The sequence below is a fragment of the Triplophysa dalaica genome, chromosome 8 (genome assembly GCF_015846415.1).
Source record: "Triplophysa dalaica isolate WHDGS20190420 chromosome 8, ASM1584641v1, whole genome shotgun sequence".
Lineage (NCBI taxonomy): Eukaryota > Metazoa > Chordata > Actinopteri > Cypriniformes > Nemacheilidae > Triplophysa > Triplophysa dalaica.
This window is the reverse complement of record NC_079549.1, coordinates 20,730,222-20,757,022: the sequence shown is the minus strand read 5'-3', so window position 1 is coordinate 20,757,022 and position 26,801 is coordinate 20,730,222. Positions and strand designations below refer to the sequence as shown.

General features: G+C 37.4%; 1 protein-coding gene across 1 annotated transcript; it reads left to right on the top strand.

The window, feature by feature from the left end:
- The first annotated feature begins 617 nt into the window (after positions 1–617).
- On the top strand, positions 618–26,419 carry col5a2a (collagen, type V, alpha 2a). Its single transcript, XM_056754740.1, has 54 exons — positions 618–848; positions 13,181–13,399; positions 13,513–13,529; positions 13,648–13,680; positions 13,793–13,825; positions 14,540–14,593; positions 14,685–14,771; positions 15,164–15,241; positions 15,415–15,459; positions 15,571–15,624; positions 16,430–16,483; positions 16,587–16,640; positions 16,724–16,777; positions 17,331–17,384; positions 17,569–17,613; positions 17,717–17,770; positions 17,845–17,889; positions 17,985–18,038; positions 18,204–18,302; positions 18,384–18,428; positions 18,609–18,707; positions 18,909–18,962; positions 19,246–19,353; positions 19,455–19,508; positions 19,597–19,695; positions 19,782–19,835; positions 19,919–20,017; positions 20,099–20,152; positions 20,444–20,497; positions 20,622–20,675; positions 20,766–20,819; positions 20,959–21,003; positions 21,082–21,180; positions 21,441–21,548; positions 21,642–21,695; positions 21,978–22,031; positions 22,108–22,161; positions 22,248–22,301; positions 22,419–22,526; positions 22,623–22,676; positions 22,752–22,805; positions 22,889–23,050; positions 23,137–23,244; positions 23,367–23,474; positions 23,561–23,614; positions 23,697–23,804; positions 23,885–23,938; positions 24,034–24,141; positions 24,246–24,299; positions 24,383–24,490; positions 24,572–24,878; positions 25,078–25,259; positions 25,520–25,762; positions 25,959–26,419. The coding sequence occupies exons 1-54, from the start codon at positions 764–766 to the stop codon at positions 26,103–26,105; spliced, it is 4,473 nt and encodes a 1,490-aa protein (XP_056610718.1). The 5' UTR covers positions 618–763; the 3' UTR covers positions 26,106–26,419.
- Positions 26,420–26,801: the final 382 nt, after the last annotated feature.

Sequence of the window (26,801 nt, the reverse complement as noted above, 5' to 3'; positions counted from 1 at the left end):
GGTGTATAAAACATTTATACCACATTCATCATCGTTATCTTTTTTTTATATACTGTAAATACTTGAAGGAATTCAGAGTAACAAAACCATGTGTGGATGTACCAACAATGAGAATGTTTTGCTGATTTCTGTCATCTTTTGAGACAATGAAGAGTAGACAACAATGAATTTGAACTCCCTCAGAACCATATAAAGTTTTTTTTAACCATAGCCTTTCCCCTCATATTTTTTGTCTCACTATAGGAGTTTAAATCTGTCATCTTAAACACAAGACAAATGGGACATAAACTCTTCTTGTTCCTTGTAAAAAGAGGCCATCAGCAACCACAGTAAAGCTAGTGCAGTTACGAGCGTCATAAACTAGGTTTACAGTCCTGCTTAGCAACTACACCAAAAAAGCCGAACTAACTCTAATGTTATTAGTGATACCTTATTTATATTTAGAGGTTTATTGTTACAGAACAAAATATTAGCACAGCGCAAACCACCTTAGGAACAGTCATGTAAACATGGATGTTAGTCCGGCGGAGAGGTGTCTGTGACTCGATGCACTAACAAAAGGGGGTGGAAAATGAGGGTTGGCAGCATTCTTCTTTCTTCAGGCTGTTAAAAAAGAGGCAGTAGAGAGTGGGGCTGGGTCTGACTGCTGCTCTGAGCAGGAAAAGCCTCAGTCTGACTTCATGGTGCAGCGATAACCTGGACTCCTATCTTGCCTATTCTTCCCTTTATTTTGCACATAGGAACGGCTAATGTCTTTGGCACGATGAGCTTTGTGCCTTGTAGGACTGTGCTGTTTCTGGCTTTATCTGTGGCTTTTTTGCAGTTCGTGAAATGCCAGGAGGACAATGGTAAGTTATTGTTTTTTTTTCAAGAAGCTAATTGTGGTGATCCTTAAGCTGATTTTCTGTTGTTGGTCTAAAGGCATTATTCATATTTCTCACAGATTTTGATTTTAATTTAAACCCTTTAAACCTCATGTAAAGCTGCTTAAACGTCCAGTCAATTGCTTGAGGTTAATTGGTCGATTCCTTTAGTTAAATGGATGTTGCAAATTTTTGTGATGTCTATGTTCTTGCGATTCGTCTAGCTTTTAACCAACAAGTACCTGCACACAACTTACAATGCCATGTGATTCAGTGATGTCACTTGGGGAGGATGGTAAAGGGGCACTGTTAACTTTTGGCTTGTTTATATCCACAAATTTTTGATTTTTTATCTACCAAAACCTCCTCTCACATCTGCTGAATAGATTTTAACTCTAGCTCTGTGCTCGCATGTCTTCTGAAAGAACACATCTTGCGTCCTAATTCACACCAGATGTGTGACCAAGAGGGAGGAACTGACTCTGAACATGCAGAGAGAAAAAAAGTTCAGTTAAGGAACACCTGAGCGCTATTACCTCATGCTCTGTTTTACAGCATTTTAAAGACGTGACGTATATTTTTCCTAAATGATGTCACAATACTTTTGGGGATTACTTTATCTCGGATATCAAATTTTCTTCAGGTTTCTTTGGATGTATGTTTAGCAGATTTGCAGATTTTTATTTATGTATATATATGTGATATGCACCTGAACAACATGTTTTACTTGTGTTTTGGGATTTAATGCTATTGCTGGTGTTTCACAGGCAGTGCGCCACCTTGTGGCAAAAGTATATGAAATAAATTGCTCCTTCATAAGAGCTCTATCCATGATTAACTGAAATATAAAAAGTGATAACAAATATCCAGTGATGAATAATGTCATTATTCGAAGACTTTCAAGAATCATGTATTTTAAAGTGCATTCCAATTAATATCTGCAGTTGGGCTGATTTTATTAAGGTATAATTCACAATAATTAAGTTAAAAAAAAATCACGATTAAAAACATGAGCACTTAATATAAAAACATGATTTTTGAAAATAAGTTTGTAAAGAATTTGAAAAGAGTTACATGTGTTTGCAAATAAAATATGAATTTATACTTTATTTAAGCAACCACAATGGCACAACTTTTCTGTACTTAAAGTATGTGAAAATTACTTTAAAAATATATATTTTTGTATTTTTTATATTATCTTTCTGCAAAAACTATGCAATGGGCTCTATCATGTTAAAAGTGAAGAGTCTGCGTGTTTTAATAGGCCCCAAGCAAAGCCCTATTTAGATATCTTGAATGTTTTTCCTTTTGAGAGACAGACATGTATAACCCAAAGCAGCTGTTTGTTTTTAAGTCTGGCTGCAACAGTAATATTTATATAGCTTGAAGAAAGAAGAATTACTCTGGAAAAACAAAGTAATGAAGAAGTTTTAGGCAGAAGTGGTTAGGTTGCTATTGTTCAGTCTTGGTCTAATGCAAAAGACTTTTTAAAATGTAGTTTCTGGCACACCCTGTTATGTGACACAGATGAATGTACCAGATTAAGTCCAAGTAAAATTTTCCTGTTCTTCATTTGGTCATGTGATCTATGCATGTAAGTTCAGAGACCCTCACCCTTTGGGATAATGTGGAAAGTTAAACAATTCACACAAACGATTTTGAATGCCACAATTCAGCCTGAGCAATAAAGAGACTGTTTTTCTAGCATTAGATCATTCAGTGAATCTGTTGTTTTCACTTGGCCTAATGTTGTGTTGTCTCTGTGTGCTAGATTTACTTGTTTGGCATTTTGGTTTCAGTTAAACACGCAAAATAATACATAGAAAAATAAAGCTTTTTCGTCCAATTTTGTGCATTCGACACTGCCTATGTCCTGATGGAAAACATGTGCTGCATTTTTGAGCTATGACTTGATTACATGCCTCTTTGGTCCTGACACAAGTAAGGGGAGGGGGTGAGAGAAAGAGACAGAGAGAGAGAGAGAGAGAGAGAGAGAGACTTGTTCACAAACTTTATCCTTAACTAGACAAACTTTACCATACAACCCATAGCATTATGATCTCCTGGAGAGATGGCTCCCGGTATCTTCATGAAATAAACAATTTATAGAATGGATTTTAATGTTTAGCGTGCTCTTCAAACTGCTCCATGGGAACTACTTATAAAGTAAATGATGGCAGTCAGCAAATGCAAGCCTGGGGGATGACTTCCAGATGTTAAACTGGTTGCTTTGGCAATATTTGTAAAATAATAAAACAAACGTTGGTTGAAAACTTAGTTTTGGAGGAAGTCGTGAAGCTGATGTAAGTCACACTGTGTTTTTGAACAGAGACGGTTTAGGGACATGGAGAACTGGGATATTTGCAAATATTTTACATATTACCCATTGTTTATTCTGTTGTGATTTGCACTTTTAAAAAAGTTTAAAAGCAAGCCTTCAGGCTTGTACCCTGTATAAGAGATTAAAATGAAAAACATTGAAATGGGTTTTGGCAGTCGTACAGGATCAGAAAGCAAGGAGGATTAAAGATATGCCAAGCACACAAAAAATAGTGCTGTATAGCACTAAAAGTGGTTCTTGGCTCGAAATCATAGGGGAACCACATTTTGTGCTGTGGTTCTTCAGCGGTTCTTTGGGATGACTGAGGTGCTATGTAGAACTGCTGAAGAACCATACAGGGTCTTAACAGATTCTCTGTACAGAAAGATGATATACACTGTATACAGCACCTCGATCACTCCAAAGAACCTCTAAAGAACCACTGAAGTACCAAGATATGGTTCTATACAGCACTAAAAGTGGTTCCCCTATGATTACGTGCAAATAATCACTTTTAGTGCTAAAAAACACTGTTTTTTAGAGTGTGACTGTGTAGAGAATATATAGGTTGGCAATTTAGGAAATAAAGAAAACGCTTCTTGAAAGTAGTTGCAAGCTTCATAAGTTTATCCAGCTGCTCTTGTTGCTTTGATGATCATCTGGATTTAGCCTATGTAGCATTTTTTTATCTATATGATTGTACTAAACTGGTTTCCCAAAACAATTATTGAAATTTAACTCAAGCAATCAGTTTGGGGGTTATTTGTAAAAGGGATTTTTGATTAACACCAATATATACTAAACATGTACCAACACATCCCTTGTAACCTTATTTGTATTAGTCCACCTGTCTGGTATATCCCTGCCCATGGCAGACAGATACTGTATCTGGAAAAAGGGTTCTGCTTCTGTCGTGCAGCTGTGGAATATGGAAACAACCTCTCACATTTCAAAGCAACTGTATGCTGGGTAATATGATGCTGTAGATACTGATGTTAAAGGTCATCCGGATCTGAACCCCAACCCTAAACTTTAGCATGTAGCTTGCCAAACATGTGGTACAAACAAGAGCAAGATCCCTTAAATTAGACAGCTTGTTGGAAGGGGATTGGATTTACAACTTCTGCCCTGTAGAGAATTAAAAGGTAGGAGAATCCAAAAGACTTCCAATGAATGCCAGGTCCAAAATATCATTGAGACTTTATGGCTTTCTGAACTATCATTTCTAAATAAAGATCTTTGGAAATACGTCACAACTTTTGGATTTCATGAGAAAAACGGGACGTAAGGAAATGGGGTTTATTCATATTATAATAATATATTAAAAGTAAAGAATTCATATAAATTCAACATTGCTTTAGACTTTTGCCAATGCATGATAGATTGCAGACAAGCCAATATTAATACAATGTGTAGAAATTGAGACGTCCGACGAACGACAAAAGGGATTGAACGGAATTTGGATGGTCAACCAAAATATTTGTGGCGTGTCAAAGATCAAGTTGTTTTTAAGTTGAGTGAACTTTTGATGCATTAACATTTGTTAACATTTGAACTAGAAACTTCAAGATAGCAAAAAGATACATTCAGTTTATTCAGTAGAATATTGTGTGTAAACAATTTCATACATGTGTGGAATGGAGTCCACTCCAGTGAAAGAGAAAAGTAGAAAACGTTGTCATTTTCAAGTGACTGTCAAAACTAGGACATCTGGGTCAGCCCAGTTCACAGTATGTGGAACTGTCTTCGATGTTTATTGAGTAATGAGTGGAGAAAGATTTGAATCTAATAATGCTGTTGTGTTACATTTCATTCAGTGTGTAATGTTGCTGTGTGTGAATGTAAGCAGTCTACCAAGTTTGAAAGCCGAAAGTGAACGATTAACAATGTTCTTGGCTTGGGGAAAAAAATTAGTCGACACTGAATTTGCTTGACTCCGTGTAATGCCCGCCTAGTGGTCTACGTTCCATTTGCGACACTGCGGTTGACCAATCACAGCAGACTAGACCATCTGACCAATCAGTTTAGAGGGATTCGCCAAATGAATCATTTGAAAGTCAGTTAAGAAGTAAGATAACCACAACTAGGCCTACCTATTATTAGAAAGTGATTTACACTTTGTAGGTACATAAACTTGTTGTTGAACACGCCATAAACCAAAGTAAGACTTTAAAAATCACAAAATACTGTATATACTCTGATGCGGCAGTCACATTTCAGTTTAAGCAACTTCAAAAGATTTATTTTAAAGGTTGTATTCATAATTTGTATTTAAGATCACAGTTTCCCATATATCACATAATTGTAGTGTTATATATATTATCTTCAAGATATCTTAACATTTTTGGATTAATGTTTGTTGGTCTTTTAAATGTCTCAGCCATTCATATATTCCACACCTCCTTTGCACTGACATTACAAGCAGTATTAAGGGTAATTCACACTGATCTAACAAAATGTCAACAAAATGTCAACAAACAGCAACATTCTAACTTAACGTTCGTCAGTGTTTGTTGGATCTGTGTGAATCAGCGTTTACAAAGAACAAACAAAATGCTGCAACACTAGTGGGCCCACTTTAACATTTTAGCTGTTGCCATAATAACTTAGTTTTTCTTGCAACTCCTCTTGTTCATAGTTTTATTACTCTCTTTCTTTACACATTTTATTGCACACACTGCCTTACTGCAAATGGAGTCTGTATTCCAGGGCTATAAGTATACTTCTTTTAACTTAAAATAGGAAAGTATACTTTCAGTGTACATCTTAGTAATGCACTTTATGTAATACTCGGAAAAATACTTAAATTTACTCTTTAATATACTTAAAAAAATGAACTTCAAGTATACTACTTTTTGATGAGGGGAGTCCTCTCACGTACAGTGTTGGGACGTTTGAATAATTGCACTGTATTGATTTGATTTGCAATCCCAGGGGACTGCAAATGTGATCCTGGTACAGACATCTTAAGATGTGAAGACTGAGTGAAAGGTTTTTTTACCTTGTAAGTCAGTGGGCGTTTGGACGGTCACAGCATGGAAATCTCTCACAGTTTCCTCTGGAGAGAAAGCTAAGTAATGTCTGACCAATGATATCATTCCCTGCTGTCTCGTAATGGTTAAAGCATATACTGTCTCTTCTTATACCACCAAGCAGTTTGATTTAAACAATTTGTTTTAAAAATTGCATTATGAACATCATCAGAATATTACACAATCGCGATTAATCGCATCCAGAATAAAAGTGTGTGTTTACATGATATATGTCTGTGAACTGTGCAAATTCATTTTGCATTTATAAACACAAGAAAAAAAGAAAAAGAATAAACATTTATATTTAATTTCCTAATATACATGTATGCGTGTGTTATTGTGTTCATAAATACAAAATGAATATGCACAGTACTCAGACATATTACGTAAACATAAACTTTTATTCTGGATGCCAGTTATCGTTTGACAGAATTTATTCCAAATCATAGCAAAGCATAATTGTTCTGTCTCATCTTGAGGGACAAACAAAGAAGCAATTAATAAATATCTAAAAAATTAATTAATTTAAAATATACAATTAGTTTCATAACAAGAACTGATAACAGGCACCGTGGTTCAGGGGTTAACAGTTCACTAAACTGGTTTATGCAAAGAAAGCATTTTTGTTTTACTTGAGTTTTACTTGATAAATATAATTATTACGTTGTCAAAATGTTGTTAAAAAGCTGTTGAATGGTACTGAGATCAGTTTCTCTGGATTGTGATGTATTTTGGGGTAATCATGGATCAATTGAACAGAAGTGCTTGAAGGAGGAGTTCATCTCCAAAAAAAAATCTGTCATCATTTTATCTCACCCTCTTGTCATTTCAAACCTGTATGATTTCTTTCTTCCGCAGAACACGAAGGAAGATATTTTGAAGAATGTTGTTACCAGACCCCCATTCATTTGCATTGGTTACAGTGAACATTTTTTTATATATATTCTTTTTGTGTTCTGGAGAAGAAACAAAGTCATACCAGTTTGCAATGACAAGAGAGCGTGCAATTTTCATTTTGAAGGTGAACTACTCCTTTAAATAACCCTGGGCCTAACCCTTTATATCCAGACCAGTATTCTCACATGTCATATAGACTAACTGCAGATGAATGTGCAGAGAAATATTCAAAAGCTCTGAAGAGGAGAGATGTATGAGGAAGCTGAACCAAATCATATAAAAGAGATCAGCATACAGATGTATAGTTTCCTTTGAAGGACTCTGAACTAGTGTTCTCATATTTGTTAAATTGAGTTTGGAAAGATTCAGTTTTCCTCTGTAACAGAACATAGGAAGATCTTACACTATGCCAACGTTCCCACATTACATTCCTTATGAACTATCCCGTGTTAAATTGCTTTGACTAGATTTATAATGTGTTAATGAACATATTTTTGCAAATACAAAGAACAAGAAAACAACATTATGAACATAAGGAGGTATTTTTTAAACAATCAACTATATCACAGTTCATATCCAAAATATATAATCCTTGTAAGAACTGTCTTTTAGAAAAAAGCAAAAATACAATCTAGAGATCCGATGGAGTAGTTTGCAGTCTAATTTCTCTAAGAACATTCTCAAAATCTAATCTCATTGAAATATCTAAAACAGACATTACACTTATCACTAATTTGAACCAAATGGCTCTTTTGGTGTAGATGGATGTTTTCATGCCCAAGAAGGAACTTCACAACACATCCAGCTTTTATCTTTCAAATCAATTTATGACAACAGTTAAAGCTGATGGATGGAGTCTTAAATTAATACAAGGTAAAAAAAGAAAGACTTCACTATAAGTGATGCTGTGTGGGGTCACATGAAGTAAATGTTTATTCTAAACATCTTCGCTGATGCCTCAAGCTTTCTTTATCCAACACAGTGTAAAATAATATAGAATCATGACAGACCAGCTGTGTGAGATCTAACAACATCCTAACAAAGCAGACAGGAGGAAACAAGCTACAGAGAGAATCATGAGGGTGGGATGTTTCCAATCTCTTGAAAGAGTGAGTGGGATCGTTCCACACAGGATGCATGAGATTTTCCTTTTCCAAGTATTACTCTTGCATTTCTTTTTAATATAAATGAAAGAAGTTCAGGCAAACAAACAAGAGTTCTCCGTCGACTTTTTAGAGAAACTTGTTCTCCGAAACTTCCAGTAAAAGAAACAATTGCTCTCAGACATGTGAAAACGTACACTAATATTGTTTGAAAGAGCAGGAGTTCAGATTGTGTAAATATTAATTCAGCTATAGTGAATCCTTGAATGGTAAATCGCTCTGCAAAAACACAGGTGTCAAGCCCCTGGCATGACTTCAGCTTATCAGAACTAGATAGCAAAATGTTAAAAAATATAAAGGAGGAATGTGTGGAGTAGAATTAATCCCTCATACTTCGCATTGCTTTTGTGATCTTTCTTTCTGTCTCTATCTAGAATTTGTGGTTCTACATTTAGAGGATAAGTTAAATTTCAAAAAACAGTTTCTTGATGATTTACTCACACACATGACTTCCAAGATGTTCATGTATTTGTTTTTTTAGTCGAAAAGAAACTAAGTTTATTGATGAAAACATTCCAGGATTTTTCTCCATATAGTGGACTTCAATGGACCCCAAACGGTTGAAGGTCGAAATTACAGTTTCAGTGGAGCTTCAAAGGACTTTAAACAAAACCAGACGATGAATAAGAGTCTTATCTAGTGAAACGATCAGTCATTTAAAAACAAAAATGAAAATGTATATTCTTTATTAATACAAATTTAAGTTGCTCTGTTCTGCGATGCACATTCATGACTTCACGTAATATATAATTACGTTGAGAAGGTCACGCGCAAAAGTACCGAGTCAGTGTTTACAAATGTGGAGAAGGAGGACCGTTCAAAAGTTGTTGAATGTTCTATGACACATTTTAAAATGTCTTTGTGTCAGTTTATTGTTGAAAATGGTGATTTCGTGTGCGTATCCTGGATGTTATGATATAAAAAAGTGACTTTTTAACGTAACTACGTATTACGTGAAGTCATGAAATTGTTATTTTTTTTTAAATGAACTTCTCCTTTAAGGCCACATTTTCTTCATAAAAAACACTGAATTCATAAAGAGCTTCTACTGACATGTAGTCCTGCCCTTTCTATTGTGGACGCTTAGAAAGAAATGACTGTTTCATCTTTGTGTTTACTAACATGCTATATATATATTTTTTTTTACTATTTTACGTACTTCTCAGAAAACCACAGTTGAAAACTAGTTGTGCCCTCAACATTTACTACCGTCACACATAAAGTAACCTTAAAAGTCCATTAACTAAACAAGTGGACCACTTTTAGAAACAGAACACTTAGTTTCCAAGTATACTACAACTAGTACTTCACAAAGTACTTTAAAATATTCTTAAACTTTGCTTATGTATGCTTAAGAAATTTATATATAAAGTATACTTTTTATTGTACGTACTGGACTTCTCTCTGCCCTTTACTTACCGCAAAGGCAAGCTCAGTCTCTGACCAGTGTTTTATGACACCATGAATTACATGATATCTCAGACATGTGGTGAAAGCAATGGGAAAAAAACTGAAGAGAAAGTAGTTCTGTGGCACAAAAGTGCAACAATGTGAAACCACGATGTACTTTGCAAGACTGGGGTTTGTGAGCATGGCCATTGTCCCGGGCCCTGTGACGATGAGGGCCTACTAAACAAATCTGTACACTGATGAGTGTAGGGGGGCTAGGGGCCCAACCTTATAATTTTGTCCCTTGTCCCAGAGATGGTTTTGTGTTGCTTTTTCATTAAAAATGTATTAGTTACGAAGTAAATATGTCTTATTTGAGGTATGTTTATTAGGTAAGAATAAACAGGTTAAAAAATAAGATTGCGTTTGCATCAGGCAGTAGAGATTTTTGAGTATAGGCAGAGCTGGAAATGGGGGGAACGTCAGGGGACGGAGTCCAGTTAGTGAATTGCAAGGAGGGACAGGGTTCCACCTCAAAATGTAGATGATTTTATCCATGAAAATGCCTCCGGACATCATTTTCGGCATAAATGAATTTCTTACAAAGCCTTTTTGTCTGTTATCTAGTACAAGCATCTAAAAATAAGTCAAAGCATTTAAGAACGCAAAAGATGCATTAAGTGACCACAAAAATGATTTAGATAAAAACGATATTAAAAGATATTTAGTGTATGTTTTATTGTTTTACGGAAAATAAAATATAAGAATTAAGTACATTTGTTTAAAACAGGCAAAAAACGAATGACAATGGGGTAAGAAAATAAACGTAAATTAGGTACTTAAGAAAAAGGTAAAACTAAATTCAAGTAAAAGTTTCTTGACTTTCTTTATTTTTATTAAGACAAAGGAACATAAGAAAATGTTTAGTAAGATTTTTTTGCAGGTTTTTTTGCTTTGTATGGTTTCAAATATTACATTTGTTTCCAACTAGAATGCTCCCAGTGATTCTCAACTATTACTGAGTATAGGGTGATGTGGCAATCAAATAATTCAGTAAAAAAAGCTTTTGGCAAAGCTCCTTACTGCATATCATCAAAAGCTCAAGCTTGAAAAAGGGTAAAAGATGTGTCCGAACCAAAGGAAACCAATGCTTCCTTTTACAAATGTGGCTGCTCCTTAAAGGTTACTCCGCTATGACTGTTCGTTTGAAAGTCCTCATCCATGTTTATCTCGTCACTAAAGTCACAAGCACTGAGAGTCAAGACTTAAGTAAATCATAGGTTTACAGTCACTTTGAGGTTTATCTGTCTGGGGTGACACTCTCAATTACAATGTTTACAAATCACTCGCATCCCATTTTCACACAAATTCTTCTTCTCATAAAGAGGCAGTTCTGTGTGAGGACTCCATCAGCTAATTACAAGAGAGGTCAGAGGTCTTTCAGACAGGATTTATTTGTGTTGTTGAACGTCAACGCCTTAAAAGCAGGAAAGGAGCCCCTTTTTACTTGCCTTACTGTAAAAACAGATGTTCCCTTCAGAAAAAAAAGGATTCCAGTCATCAGCGGCCTGCGATAAACGTTATCACATTTTCACAATTGTTCGACGTTCAGATGAAAATCTCGCATTTATTGCATTACACACTACTTTCTCACACAGATTCCCAACTATACTCGCAGTTGGAAAGACAAACTCGAATGAGTCATTGTTTCCATAAGGTCATTTTCAAACCCGTACAAACTTGTTCCAACAACAGAGCCCCTGAACACAGCAAGTTATGAGTATTTCCACACAAACCGAGGGAAAATTCATGTGATTTATGTCACAGTTAATTCCCCACCATGCAGTATATTTGTGGGGACGTAAAAAATAAAGAATAAACTACCCCCTAGAACCTTCCAACAGAAGTCTGGGTTGGAGAAACGTGAGGGAAGGAACCACAGACATGAGCTGACAGAGTAATGCTGAGCATGTTCAGTGCGGTTGGGTCAGACCAGACGAGAAGGCTGCTGGAAAATGTACGTCATAAGTCCACAAAGAGTCATGCCTTTGCTATCATCATCACTGGGGATTTTGAGAATCGCTGTAGAAAGTGCAGCGTCTGCAATGAATTAGCAAACCGGGGGAAAGACTGAGTTTTCCTCTCACTCCTAATGGGACGTTCAGGGGCGGGTTGTTAACCACAAAAACCTGTTCCATAGATCCGTAATGGATTGAACATCTTTATGAAACACTCAATTCTCTTGTCTAAGATTCAGAATCTTAGTGATTCATTTAATTACCTCAGATGTGTTTTCTTGCCAGACTGCTATTTCAAAGATTATATGTCTTGTAGTTTGGCCTAGGATTCCAAGAGATGTAGATTTCTTTGATCATGCAAATGCATCAATACTCCACTTTACAATCATATTGCATTTCTGCCATTTGGATAAAACACAGTTTTTCAAACCTTCCAATACAGATTTGATCAGATCTTAAAGAAATTTGGGTCAGACAATCTTCAGATCACCCTGGTCAACGCTTTGGAGCATTAGCACATAACTATACACAAGTTGTTGATAGTGCCACCTATTGGTCATAGTTTAAAACTAATTGTATTTATAAAGTTTCCATGTTACATTACTGCCATAGCTGGGCTCGTTATTCTTGATTGCAACTATATTTTAGTTTTTTTTCTGTCAAATGTAAGAATGTCACTGAATATATTGACTGTAACAAAGAAAAATCAAATGTTTACATTCGCCCTCTTACTAGATACATACAATTGTCAATTACATTGATTCTTATTCATATACGTTTTTTATTATAGTTATAATGAAGCAACAGCGCCACAATCTCTGGAATATGATGTTGACATCCGCCATGTGTTCATGAAAAGATTTGATTCTGGTTACTTGGCACACATCCCTAAAGCTTTCATTTCCTCAGGTCACAAATATATCAGCTTTACTTGACTATATCAGTTTCAATCATTTAAACTAAATTTATTCATGCACTTCTGCTACAGAATTGTGATCAGATTTAGAATTCTTGCTGTCAGCTCAGGTGTGGTATCCTTTAATCAGTTTCCAAGAACAATATAAATATAAATGTAAAATAAAGATATTTGCAGTTCAATAAGGCCCTTTTCAGGGTGAAGATTTTAAGTTAAGGTAGGTAGACAAACTAAAAGGTTGATAAAGGTAGATGGTTAAAGCTCAAGGGTGCCACCTGGTGCTACAGCTACAACCTTGAATTCTAACATCCATGATGTTTGCCAAAAATGTTAACACAGTGGCTCCTTCGTGTTATATTATTATGAATTTGTTTCTTATAAAGTGTTTTAATGGTAAATGGATGCAGAGGTTTGCTGGAAACAGGATTTATGAATAAGACTTCCTTGAAAGCATTAGCTCATGTCTGCACAAAAGCCTTTTCAGGAGAGCATGGATCACCTTTTCCAGCCATTTACTCCAGCAATGCTTTTATATTTCTTTCTTGACAGTTTGTAATATATTTTTACCTTTCTTCCCTGTAGAGGACGAGCTGAGCTGCTCAGAGAATGGGCAGGTGTACTCAAACAAGGACATCTGGAAACCTGAGCCATGCAAGATCTGTGTTTGTGACAGCGGGACCATCTTGTGCGACGAGGTGCAATGTAATGAAGTGTCTTACTGTGAAAAGGTGGTGATTCCAGATGGAGACTGCTGTCCTGTTTGCCAGAGTGGGGAACCAGAAGCCGGCAATACCAGACCAGGTAAGAATAGCCATCGTGAAATCCTTCTGGATCAAAACAAAATCACAATAACCTTGACTATGTATACTGTACATACATTAATAACGGCTATTTTGTCCATTTTATATTTTCAGGTGGAAGAATTGTCAGGGTAAACAATATATTTACAAAAATGCTCAGTCGTGCCAATCTTTTTTTTATATACACAAATAATACATTAAATAAATGTACATGTATCAGCCCAGTAACTTTACTGTTTATATTTCCAGGGTCAAAAAGGAGAACCCGGAGATGTCCCAACAGTATGTTTGAATTATCATTTATGTTATAATTGAAATGAGAACGGGGATCAGGTGTTATTGGCTTAAAGTGTATTAATATTCTTATAATATTCTTATTTTAATCTTATTTAAGATTACTGGAATAAGAGGTCGTCATGGTCCGATGGTAAGCTTGCTTTTATGACTTCCTAATAGTATAATGTTGTTTATCGATGTACAAATTATCTGAAATATTCTACTGTTTGAGCTGGAATGACAATTCAACTTAATGCTGCGCAATTCAAACATTTTCAATTGTTATGTCGAAAGACTGAAAACACATAAAATATGTGGGATTTCAAAAGTATAAAGTCTGTAGAGACCATCATTGTTTCAAGTTGTTTGTAATGGTGCATTGAAGACTATTTGAAATTCTTCCAGTCTGACATCTGCCCACACCAGATTGATGGGAACCAATAAAACACTGTCAAATCCTCTTGAAATAATGTTGAGTTCCAGACACCTCGCAGTGAGGAGATTACCTACCTCAAACTGGAAAATAACATCTTGATTTAGTAACATTAAAGTATTTAATAACATTAGTATTTTAGTAACATTAGAACAGCAAATATCCAGAAATTATTCCCAGGTTGAGATAGAAAATATCCTAAATCCAAGGTACCTGAAACGCAGCATGAGACCTAAAAAATATTTTGTAAAGGTTTTAAAGGTATGCACCTCATGGTTCATTACTGTATTTGTAATTTCATGCCAGCTCAGGTGCTGTCAGACACTAGATGGGGACAGAGAACCGTTCTGTATATTTCCCCGAATCGTTTAAGGAGTGAATGCTATCAAATCTCTTTTAAATTAAGGTTTATTATAATGTTTGATTTTACAGGGACCTCCAGGAGCGCCAGGTTTTAGAGGAGACAGCGGACCCAAGGGTCGAGCTGTAAGACAATGCACATGCATTCAGAATTGTTATTGGAAATGTGAATCATTTCGTAATTGGAATCTTAATCGGATTTTAATGTCTTATTTAGGGTCTGAAAGGTCCCCCAGGATTTGACGGGGAGCCTGGTGTTCCTGGACATCCGGGAGACCCCGGACCACAAGGGCATTCCTCAGGAGTAAGTATCACCATGATTCGGTGCTAAATTTATAGATTCATGAATTTGCAACAGGCCAATTAAAAGAAAGGTTAAAATACAATAGAATAGGCAACGGACATATTGCATTTCACAAGACACAGCAGCTAATTGAGCAAATAAATAATTATGCCTACATGTCACATACTGTAGGGGAACTTTTTAAAACCTTAAACATTATGCAGGTAGTCACTGCCCAAAAAAGGCTCACGTGACACGGTTATCGGAGATAAAAAGAATACTTAAATACAATGCAGCTATACAACAAAAAATGGCAGAGATTCCATAAAAACTGATTTTTTAAGTCTTTTCCGATTTGTGTTGAATGCATCATGTTTAGCAAGCGGGCAAGTGAAATGTCTTCCTTTACATAGGGCCAGTTTGCCTCACATATGGCTGGAGGATTTGATGACAAAACAGGAGCCCAACATATCATGATGCCTGGAACTCGTGTAAGTGCAAACACAAGCTTATTCTGTAATTTGGCGAAAACAAACATTCTCCTTAAACCGAGCATACAATTTATTCAGAGCATTGCATTTCTTTTACATGCTATGGTGTGCCACATTGCACATTGCTTCTGAAGCTGTGACTTTTTCTTCAATTAACAAAGCTTTTTTAACAGGGGGAGGGAGGAGCAAGAGGACCCCCTGGACCAAATGGAGCACCAGTATGTATTTTTATTTGATATGCAAATATACCAAAATATACATTTCAGACATTTCAGATATTAAATAAAAATTCCTCCCAGCAGCATTAAAGCTTTTCCTTTTTACTTTAGGGGGCAGCAGGACCTCAGGGACCTCATGGGGATGTAGGTGATCCAGGGCCAATGGTGAGTGAACATGTTGCCTCTCATAAGTAAACACTGCACTGCAGTACATTACATTACTGGAGTCTTCCATAAGCTCTTCATTTCAAACCAAACGTCAGCCAGGACTAACACTTGTTCACATACTGCAGGCAATTTTCATGGCTCATTTAATAAAGGAAGACCTCATCCTTCGCCATTCACATACTCAAAGGAATGATGTTATTGTAGTGGTTTTATACATGGATTTGAACATGGACAATTCTCTTGAAGAAGTCATTCGTACATTTCAGTACGATTTGCTTTCGCGCCAGTGTTGTAGCTTAAGGGCCGGGTTAGGGGTTGGGTATCCGTATTGTTTTTTTCTAGTAGGCCTATTTGTGCGTTTTTGTATGCTTCACATTGTACAAATCCATATGAATAAGCCAACTTGTAAAATAGCTACGAATCTCCATGAGACGAGGTTGTGGGAAATCGCTACTGCATAAAATCACAATGTTTAAAACATGTTACAGCGTGTCCAAACAATATTATAAATATATATAATATAACATTTCTTATTTAGGACAATTCTTAACTAGATGTTTGTACTCAGTATGCAGCAAAAAAACATCAGCAAAAGTAACTTTTAATATGCATAATTTCATACACCGCATGGGAACACATATCATTGACCATCATGAGAATCACTAGAAGTCAATATACCCCCATCAATAATGCAAATTTAGTCTTTTCATTACTCAAGTACAGACATGATTCACACCATCTGCATAATGCATCTTTGCTGTTTTTAATTATCTTTTGGTAATTACTGTTTTTCCTTTCACAGGGTGCCTCTGGCCCAAGGGGTCCGGAGGGTCCTATAGGGAAACCCGGTGAGGATGTGAGTAAATACAAGCTCCTCAATACTCAAATACTCAAATGTTTCTATGGTTCCTAAAAGCAGATATTTGGGAAATTCAAAATAAATGTTTGTTTTGACACAGGGGGAAACTGGAACTCCGGGGGGTGCTGGAGATATTGGATTTCCTGGGTCTGCGGTAATAACTGACATGTTCTATATTAGCAGCTTTTGTCACCGGATGGGGATTGTATTCATGCTGATGTCTGACTTTGTGTTTAGGGATCAAGAGGGTTTCCAGGGACACCGGGACCTCCAGGCTTAAAGGGCCACAGAGTGAGTTGTATATACATCTCATTAAAGATTGACAAGTTGAAAATATTCCAGACCTCATTGAAAAAATGTAATATCAGACTTTATGACTAAACTGTATATAACAAAAAAAAACAGAGACACTTTCACTCTTGATATCATCAGCCTCACCTGTCAAATGTGAGATTATCATTTTATGGGTCTGGGGATACTCTCAATGGTGCGGTTCCCTTCATACTGAATTTCCCTTTAGGTTGCGCAAGAAACACCTGCAACCAAATGAAAAAGAACAACTGATATTTAATGCAAGTCAACAGATGTATTATGCAAGCAATCCTTGCTACACATTTCAAAACAAGCAGGCGGTGCTTTGTGATTGATTTATCCTCATGTTCAACAATACATTATTCATTTGCACTTTATTGTGCCCAAGCACCAACCAAATATTCAACACAATGTGCCCTTGCTAAAGTAGGCAACAAGTATATTTTAATTATTCATGTAGAAAATACTTCATGACAACTTTTAGGGTCCAATGAAATGATGGATGATCATATCATGTTCTTTCATCGTTTAGGGATACCAAGGTACAGCTGGTCTTAAAGGTGAACGTGGAGCTTTGGGATCAAAGGTTCATTTTTGTCTTACATTTTCTTCTCATTGTGAAGTCTGCATCGGTATTTACTATTTAGAAGCCATTTTAGATCTTATCTCTCAGTTTTGATAAGCAAACATTTTATATGCATTTTAAATGTCTTATTTAATTATTACATTTTCTGAATGGATTATTTTGATTGATTTATTATTTATTTTAGGGTGAATCTGGCGGGCCTGGTGCAATGGGTGCCCTTGGACCTATGGTAACTTATATAAAAGCACAGATGATCTTCATTTTTACATTGTAACCAGATAACTTCTATTCTTATTGACAAATAAATTAAAATCAACTATTACGAAATACAGGGTCCCAGGGGAATGTCAGGAGAGCGAGGACGTCCAGGGGCGGCTGGGACACCGGTGAGTTAAAAAGCTTTCTGTTAAATTCCAATTGTATTTTTACTTCTATTATTTATACTTTTTTTGTATTTCAGGGTACACGTGGTTCACAAGGCAATGTTGGCAAACCAGGTCCAATGGTAAAGTCCAATTGTTGAATATAATACAGTGTGAAATACTGTTCCAACCAATGCAAACCTCACTGATGTCTAAATGTAAACTGTTACTATTGCAGGGTCCTTTGGGACTAAGTGGTGCTTCAGGGTATCCTGGAGGTCCTGGTATGAAGGTGGGTATCTATATACAGTGCTGTACAGTATGTATGTTATGTGAATTATATATGAAGTACTTATATGCAAAGCATGCCTTTATATTCATACAATAGGACAGCTGAACTTTAACACTACAGAAGCATCGCTCAAGATGTTTTAATGAAAGTATAATTGATGTCCAGGGTCAACCAGGACCCACTGGTGTGAGGGGGCCGGAGGGACCACAGGGACAAAGAGGAGAAACAGGACATCAAGGAAGACCTGGACCAACTGGCAACAGCGTATGCTTTTTATTTTTAATGTTTGTGTCTCAGTGATTTAGTGCCTAATGAACTTGATTAAGTATGATTCTACACTTTCAGGGGACAATGGGCACTGATGGTGGTCCCGGTTCCAAAGGTCCAGTGGTATGTTAAATATTTAATTTTTTTTGTAAACTAACGGTACTGTTTAGATTGTTGGCAAAATGTTATTTGCTCTCCTACTTGTTAGTCCACAGCATCTGCCAAATGAATAAATGAAAACGTAAAATGCCTAAAATATTGCCATAAATAATGCTGTCAGTAAACAATGTTATTTTCTTCAAGGGAAATGCTGGTCCTCAGGGTCCTGTTGGTCTGCTTGGTCCACCTGGCCCACCAGGACCTCAGGGAAGCACTGGACAGCCTGGGATCAAAGGTCAAGGGGTAATGCCATCTTAATGGAATCTCAGTTATGGCATTAGATTTGAGGATTTATGTTTAAATAATGCAAAGAACACATAATGTAAAAGATTTTACATTACATTACAATTACATTTGTGCATTAAAATGTGAAATCAATTAATCATTTGAAAACCAGAATCTCCAAAACCCATCTGACCACTAACCTTTTGGTGTTTTCTCTAGGGAGATGTTGGTGTTCCTGGATTTAAAGGGGAGTTTGGCCCTAAAGGAGAACTTGTAAGTTTATATATGTTAGTTATACAGTTCTATATCTTATATATATTATTTAGGTTCCTGATTACAAGATTGAAAGGATTAAATAGCAACAAACACTTATCACATCCTCAATTCATCCGGTAAATTATGTACAGTACAGGTTAAACTAATGTTGCCGTGTTTGGATGCTTGAACAGACTTCTTAAATTTACAGTATATAATGCCAAAGGGGTCAAGAACTATGAAGAAGTTTAATATCAAAACTCCAACTACACACTTTGTAATGTAATGTATTTGTTTGTAGGGTCCATCAGGAGCACAAGGTGTGCTTGGACCTCAGGGAGAGGAGGGCAAACGTGGACAAAGAGGAGATCCTGGTTCCATTGGCCCACAGGGACCTGTTGGTGAGAGAGTGAGTCAAAGTTTTCTTTCAAAGTTTTGCAACAGCAGATGGAAATGTATGTAATCTATAAAACCTCATCTATTCTTCATGGGTTTTATTGTCCAATTTAGGGGGCTCCTGGAAACCGTGGTTTCCCTGGTCAGGACGGCTTACAGGGTCCGAAGGTAATAAGAAAATTACTTTAATAGCAAAATCATTTCTTGATTTTAATAAGTGACTGAAATAATGACATTTTGCTCACATTTATCCAAGGGTGCACAAGGTGACCGTGGAATAACAGGAACTTCTGGACCAAAAGGATCCTCTGGAGATCCAGGAAGAACAGGGGAACCTGGTCTACCAGGGGCAAGGGTAAGAAATAGACTTAAAAATGTAAAGTTAAAAAGTATATTTATCATTGTGCCTTTTAATACCTTAAATCTGTTGCGTTTGTTAAGGGTTTGACAGGAACACCTGGAGTGCAGGGGGCCGAAGGAAAGCCAGGACCACTGGTACATTTTTCAGACATTTTTGGAATAACATGTCCACAGGTTCAAAGGGGAAAAAGTAATGATACGTGTATTACATTCTACAGGGTCCTCCAGGTGAGGACGGGCGTCCAGGGCCTGCAGGGTCAACTGGAACAAGAGGACCAGCAGGACAGATGGGAATAATTGGTCCCAAGGGTTTTAGTGTGAGTAGGATCTAATGAATAACTTTTTAATTATTCATGATTAGAGATTAAACACTTTAACACAAAATTCTAACAATTTAGGGAGATGCAGGGAAGGCTGGCGAACAGGGATCTGCAGGAGTATCTGGACAGAGGGTGAGTAAATTTTTTTTAATTATAATACATTTTTCAGTAAACAGTTTCCTATTGCTCATATAGCAACCAAAAACAATATAAATCACACCTTAAATCTTATTGAACGATTTGTGCTATTACTTTTCGAAGTGACTTACATTTCTTAAAGACTTGCTGTACAATTTTGACATGCCGGCCAGAGTCCTTAAAGTTTGAGATGAATTATTTTTAAGTTAACCTAGTAATCACATAACGATGTAGCATTTTTCAAATGCACATTTTCAGACAGAAATAAATATTGGCTTTTTGTAGGGTCCTCCTGGTAAAGACGGAGAAGTAGGTCCGGCTGGACCACCGGGTCCACATGTAAGTATGCTTTGTTGTCTCCGAATATCAAAACCAACACATTTGTGTTGCACTGCTATCAAAGTTCTATATAATAATATTGTGGTATAAGATGAGTACTTTTTAATTTAGATTTGTTATTTAGGGTCTTGCAGGTGACAGAGGTGAACAAGGACCTCCTGGAATGCACGGTTTCCAGGTGATTTAATATTGACTATTTGATCATTGGAAGATCTTTATTTTTTGGGACTTCCCTTTTTAAACATCAGTCTATTTGCTTGTTTCTCAGGGTTTGCCAGGACCAGCAGGTGCTCCAGGAGAGGGAGGAAAACCTGGCGATCAGGTACAAACATTTCCACTTTATTGACAATTTATTGTGTGTCGGACTTCAAATTTGCAGACAAATAGACAACGGACTGATGTCAAATGATCTTACAAAGCCAATGTTAATCAATACTGATAATTTGTTACCTTTTGTTTAGGGCATACCTGGAGAAGGTGGCCCTGTAGGCCAAACTGGACCAAGGGTATGTGTTTGCACTAAATCGCTTCTTGTTGTCATCAAGAAAGACAGGTCTGTAATGGTCAGCTGACTCATTTAACAGGGTGAACGTGGAATTCCTGGAGAAAGAGGAGAGCTTGGGCCTAATGGTCTGCCTGGAGCCAAAGGTATTCCAGGAGCATCTGGTCCAGATGGCCCGAAGGTACGTAACTTAGCACTGTCTGTTAAAGGTTAAACTAAAACTATGCCTTATTCAACTTCACTTGTCTTAGAATTATAGTATTTACTGTATAATAATCACATCAATAAACGTATATCACAGATGCATAATGCATTTTACTGAACATAGAACTCAAATGCTAATGGAATCAGCACACACTTTTTTATTTCTTATTCCAATATGACAATTCAAATAAAATGTAAGAGAATTCCTTTTTAAATTGTATTTCTCTTGAATTATAGGGCAGCCCAGGACCTCCGGGTACTGTGGGTGATCTAGGCCCTCCTGGTCTACAGGGTATGCCAGGAGAAAGAGGGATCTCTGGGCCACCTGGTCCAAAAGGAGACAGAGTGAGTGTCAATGCAAATATAACTTCACTGCATATGCATGGATGTTCAAGACATCATCCGTAGGTTTTTTAACTAACTGTTTCATATTTATAGGGAGCTGTGGGTGAGAAAGGATCAGAGGGCACTCCAGGAAGTGATGGTGCAAGGGTAAATAACATGGATTCAATACGAAAGTTTGCTTAGATTGCCAAACGTTTGTAGAAAGCATCCTCAAAACTTGAGCCAAGCAGCACTGACATGTTAGAACTTAGAGAATGTAGATAAAAATTAACGTACAATGAACACATTTACATATTAAGCAGAATTTTAACTGGAAAACAATTCATCAGACTTGTTCAAGCAGATACAATCACAGATGCAGCATACAGCAGTACTCTCTCACTCGTTCTCTCAGATGTGAATATCTCTAATTCTGTTTTACTCTTATAGGGTTTAACAGGCCCAATTGGCCCTGCAGGACCCCCTGGTCCAAGTGGTGAAAAGGTACATAGACATTTATGCAAACTTTATATGGTTTACTTTATAGGAACCATACAATTTTAATGTAACTTTTTTACAGGGAGAACCAGGTCCTAAGGGACCACCTGGACCTCAAGGATCAAGAGCAATGCCAGTGAGTTGATATTCAATACCTAAATACAGTGATGTAATTATTTTTTAAAACTTTGTTTAATGACAAATATTTGTATTAACCCTTAGGGATCCCGTGGTGAACCTGGGCCGATTGGCGCCGTGGGCTTTCCTGGACCAATTGTAAGCAATCAACAAATCTGTCAATTTAAAGAGGCAAAAGTGACAGACAGTTTACTTTAGTTCACTGAGTAACTATATTTTAATTGCTTTGCATCTGTTATTATTTCAAAACATCAGGGTCCAGATGGTCAGCCTGGTGTGAAAGGACCACCAGGAGAGCCTGGACAAAAGGGTGATGCTGGATCTCCTGGCCCTCAAGGGTTATCTGGTCCTCCAGGGTCACAGGTGGGAAAACATTTGTGATAAATCAGATTTTAGTTGATTCTGAGAAGCTGAGCATTTCTTGTGAGCTAATAATCACCCTTTTACATTTTACGATAGGGTAAATTTGGTGTGGCTGGACCAAAGGGAGGAAGAGGAACACAAGGGGCACCTGTAAGTATAAAAATAATAGGCATTACTATAATTTATGTGTTAAGTCCTAGCCTCTTAATTTGACTCAATGTTTAGGGCCCAACGGGTTTCCCTGGATCACCTGGAAGAGTTGGCCCACCTGGTCCAACAGTAAGTTGCACGGACTCCTGATTTCCCAATTACAAATCAGAAAAAATTCCAAACACTTTCCAAGCCAGACTTTGTTCTCTTAGGGCCCTATTGGTGAGTCAGGTCCAATTGGTCTCCCAGGAAAAGAAGGTCCACGCGGTCTTAGAGGAGATCACGGACCACCCGGGCGTCAGGGAGAGAGAGGTCAACCTGGTCCTGGTGGAAGCCCTGGAGACAAAGGAGATTCTGGAGAAGATGGACCAACAGTAAATACACCAGACATTTTCTACATACAATTTTAAGAGACAATACATAGACTATTTTGTATTGAAACCAAGGGTTTCATCTTTAGGGCCCTGACGGTCCACCAGGACCTTCTGGGACAACAGGGCAGAGGGGTATTGTAGGCCTTTCTGGTCAAAGAGGTGAACGTGGAATGCCGGGACTTCATGGACCAGCAGTTAGTATTCATGACATTATGGAATATATATATAATGTTTTTCATTATCCTCTCTGTAGCATGTTCTAAACATAATTTATTACCTGCTCCTATATTTGACCTGCTCTCAATTTCTTGTGAAGGGTCCTCCTGGAAAACAGGGCACATCAGGAGCTTCAGGAGACAAAGGACCTCCTGGCCCAGTTGGGGTGCCTGGAGCTAACGGACCCCGTGGTGATCCTGGACCTGATGTAAAATACATTTTAACACATTTGCAACAAAATAACAATTGCACAGAATGAAATTGCTTGACATAACGCTACGTTTGGATAACTAGGGACCTGCTGGATCTGATGGCCCACCAGGAAAAGAAGGTGTCATAGGAGAACGGGTGAGGACAAAAAACATAAGGTCAACCAAATCTTAAATGAAAGCTTTTTGTGTCAGTGTAGTGATGTTTTTCGTGTTTTAAGGGCGATCGTGGAGATCCAGGTCAAGAGGGTTTGATTGGATCTCGGGGACTAACCGGACCTCTTGGTCCTGTTGGTGCTACCGGTGGTGGAGGAAAACGAGGAGAGCCTGTAAGCATATTTGAATTCCATGTCCTTATGGTTTAGAATACTATGGAAAGCAGACAGAACCTTGTTTTTTGTTTGCACAGGGTTCAAGGGGACCTTCAGGACCCCCGGGTCCTGCTGGAAAGCGAGGACTCACAGTAAGATATATATAACATCATAACATATCACAGCAAATTAAGATATTTAATTTACCTTAAAGTTGTTGATAAAAATAATAAATCATCTTTTCAAGGGACCACAAGGACCAAGAGGTGATAAGGGAGATTTGGGTGACCATGGAGAAAGAGGACAGAAGGGTCATAGAGGATTTGCAGGTTTACAGGGTCTTCCCGGACCACCTGTAAGTTCTAACAATATTTATTCTAAATCCCAGGACAAGGGTTATGTGAAGCATACATCATTGTGTCCATGTGTTTTTTGTTAACCTACTATATTATTTTTTAGGGCACAACTGGTGAACAGGGAGCTCCTGGCATTATTGGTCCAAGTGGACAAAGGGTGCGCATTAAACTTGGTTAATATGAATGATTAACAACAAGCTGAACTAAAATGTAATTAACTTCAACTAAATTGTTTCATAGGGACCTCCTGGGCCCTTTGGACCACCAGGAAAGGAAGGGAACATTGGAGTAGATGGACCTATGGGACCTCCTGGTTCAAGAGGATCCAGTGGTGACATAGGACCACAGGTAAGTGCAACTGCAATGTTATCTCACATAAACAAGTCAATCAAAGACATCAACCCATTTATGTCACCATTTCATAACTAGGGACCTCCTGGAGATTCTGGCCCTCCTGGCCCACCTGGACCTTCTGGTCCTCCCGTTGCAGCTATGGAAGACCTCTTTGGTGGGCCTCAAGATTATGATGCTGGTCTTCCACCCCCAGAGTTCAGTGAGGATGAAGCTCTTCCCCAAAGTAACTCAACTAGCGTGTTTCAGGCTGACCCTGGAGTTCAAGCGACTTTGAAGGCTCTGAGCAGCCAGATTGACAGTATGAAGAGCCCTGATGGTAGCAAGAAACATCCTGCTAGAACTTGCGAGGACTTGAAACAATGCTACGCTGACAAGAAGAGTGGTAAGTTTACAAAAGAAAGACAAGATAAAAATTTCATTATAGAAAGAGAGCAGAAGCTGTGGAAAACATTGCAATACTTTATTCATTTTGTTTACAATGGTACTACCGTTCCTATGTCCTCGTTGAGGTTTAACCTTAATATTGCCAGAATATTTATGGTGTACAGATATCCTAAAATGTTTTATCTCCTCATTTCTAGGTGAATACTGGGTGGATCCAAACCAGGGCAGTGCAGAGGATGCCATTAAAGTACACTGCAATATGGATACAGGCGAGACATGCATCACTGCCATTCCATCCAGCATCCCTCGAAAAACATGGTGGAGCTCCCCGGGAAGCAAACCAGTGTGGTTTGGAGCCAACATGAATGGTGGAACCTATGTAAGCATGTTTATTCACATATTTATAACGGTTTAAACTATTCCTGCAAATCACTGCTTGTCTGGTGGTTTGCTGGTTTTCGAAAAGTTAGGCTGGTCAACTAGATAGATCAGCCGAAAGCCAGTTTGGCCAGGCTGGGAGACCAGATAGACCAACCTGAGACCAGCAAATCAGCTTTTTCTGTATTTTCTACATTTCTGTGAAGTATAACTGAAGTGCCTGTTATTTATTTCTTCGTTTGTGTTTTTTTTTTTGTGAAGTTCACGTACGGGAACAAAGACCAGCCAGCCAACACAGTCACAGTTCAGATGACTTTCATTCGTCTGCTCTCTAAAGAAGCCTCACAAACCATCACTTACCACTGCAAGAACACTGTGGGCTACAAGGATGAATCAACTGGAAACCTCAAGAAGGCAGTGATTCTCAAAGGTTCAAATGATGTCGAACTTAAAGCTGAGGGAAATAACCGCTTTAGATACACTGTGGTTGAAGACAGCTGCTCGGTAAGTACACAATGACATCTTTTGCAAAGTTCAGTCACAAAACCCAGTAAACTACTGACTGCTAAAGCTCACTATTTTCTTAAACACAATCAGGCTAGATTAGATACACAGACACCAATTATTCTAAAAGACCAAACACAATAATGCCTAAAGAGATAAACTTTTTACCTAACAACTTGTGTCCTTCTCTCCACAGCAAGCGAATGGTAAGTGGGGCAAGACAGTTTTTGAATATAGGACCCAGAAAACAGCACGATTACCTATTGTGGATATTGCACCTTTGGACATTGGCGGTTCAAATCAGGAGTTTGGAATTGATGTCGGGCCTGTATGCTTCTTATAAATCAAGGAGTTGAGATGCAAAATCCTCAGACTTTTAAAGTGACTGCTGACAAGATCAGCCTTGTACATACAGAACATTGGACTTTTCTGGCCCTGTAGCAAGATATTTATTGTGCCTTCCAAGAAAACAACACTTCAACACGGTTAATACAGATTGATCCCTTGAAATAGGAAATTCATTTTAAAAGATTTTCTTTGGATACAAGACTATCTATCAACTGCTGTTTCAAATTGTGATGGCCATTGCTTCAAAGTAAAAGTAATGATGCTTCGCACTGTACCAACACTAGTTGTTATTAAAAATATATATTTTAATTTGCTTGTTTATTGTTACAGTATGTTGTTTTTTCCAAACAAACATGGTGCTATAGAGGAAGATGCACTCAGTTAATTTTTTTTCTTTTGATAAACACTCCTAACAATTAAAGACAAAATCATTTATACATAAGTGCAAGCTACCTCGTTTCTATAAACTGGCAAAAGCTGATAACAGACTTGTTGTACATGAATACTGAGAAGGAGCTGTATGAATTGTATTTCTCCAATGAAAAGGTACAAAGTAGGGTAGGAAAATGCCAATAAAAATAACTCCATTTCAGACTCTGATTATTAAAAGATGCATTTGTTTTTCTTTTTCAAAAACGAAAACAACAGAACAATGCTGGAGGAAGGTTTTCTTCATTTATAGATGTTTTCA